Genomic DNA, 924 nt, shown 5'->3' with positions numbered 1-924 from the left:
CCTGAACTTTAAACACACAGACGGTTCGTCGAGGGAACGTATGACAAGGAAGGCATATACGTTGGCAAAGTTCGTGTAGGCCTATGCACATGCAACGGCTGTGTGGTTGGCCGGCGAGAGGTGAGTTGACTGAGTTAGGTTTGATCTCATTATCATCATCATTATAATAACAGTCTGGATAGATAAGCTTTCGGCAATATTAAAAAGATTTCTGAATATTTCAAGACAAAAAAATCAAGAAATATTACTTCTGATTGTTTTTTTTTTTTAGCTAAATGTAAGGTTAACATTCAACTTCGACAACCTAGTTATTTATCCATACTCGACAGGATAGAAAATATTGTATTAAAGTTTTCATTAGACATCACTTGACAATTTCATTAAGTTCCGTTTATTTCCTCTTTGTCTGTAGAAACTGAATTTCCCTTCCCTTTATTCACTTAGAGCTTGAATTAATAAACTTACAATGTTTTAACAGCAATGCTATGTAGCTATGTGCCGTATCGTATTTCACAACCATCTAATTTTCTGAAGAGTAGATTAGGCTGCAGTGAGATCTTAGAATGGCCCATTTTTTATCTTCCTTTGTGAGGCCTGCCGCTTATCCTTCATGCCCCCTTATTGAATACCAAGGATATGTGAAGTTTTACTTCTGTTCCCTAAAGACCCTCCACGCGCAGATGGCAGTGTTAGCTCGGCTTCAGAAGAGTCCGGTGGACCCGTCCCGCCAAGAGGAGGACTCGAGTTCGGAGCACAGAAATATGTGCAGCATCACCCTGATGGACGACAGCCCCCCGAGCGACGCCAAGAACGGCCAGTGCTCACGCGACTGTCACCATGGCAAAAACGAGGACGAGGCAGGCATGGTCGAGGTCATCATGAACCCCAAGCTTTGCCAGGGCGCCTCCGCTTGCCACGAGCCGA

At 43.4% G+C, this 924-nt stretch overlaps 1 protein-coding gene across 1 annotated transcript in view; it reads left to right on the top strand.

Annotated features, from left to right (window-relative positions):
• The window catches only part of LOC119594290, a gene marked incomplete at its 5' end in the record, with an annotated part of 4,544 nt that extends 4,251 nt beyond the window's left edge, over window positions 1–293 (top strand). Inside the window, one exon of the mRNA XM_037943352.1 lies at window positions 21–293. Coding sequence (XP_037799280.1) covers window positions 21–129 — 109 coding nt within the window. The remainder of the gene's footprint in view (window positions 1–20) is intronic.
• Window positions 294–924: the final 631 nt, after the last annotated feature.

Source organism: Penaeus monodon, chromosome 33 (genome assembly GCF_015228065.2).
Source record: "Penaeus monodon isolate SGIC_2016 chromosome 33, NSTDA_Pmon_1, whole genome shotgun sequence".
NCBI lineage: Eukaryota > Metazoa > Arthropoda > Malacostraca > Decapoda > Penaeidae > Penaeus > Penaeus monodon.
Note: the sequence above shows the minus strand (reverse complement) of the source record. Positions and strands in the feature narration are given on the sequence as shown.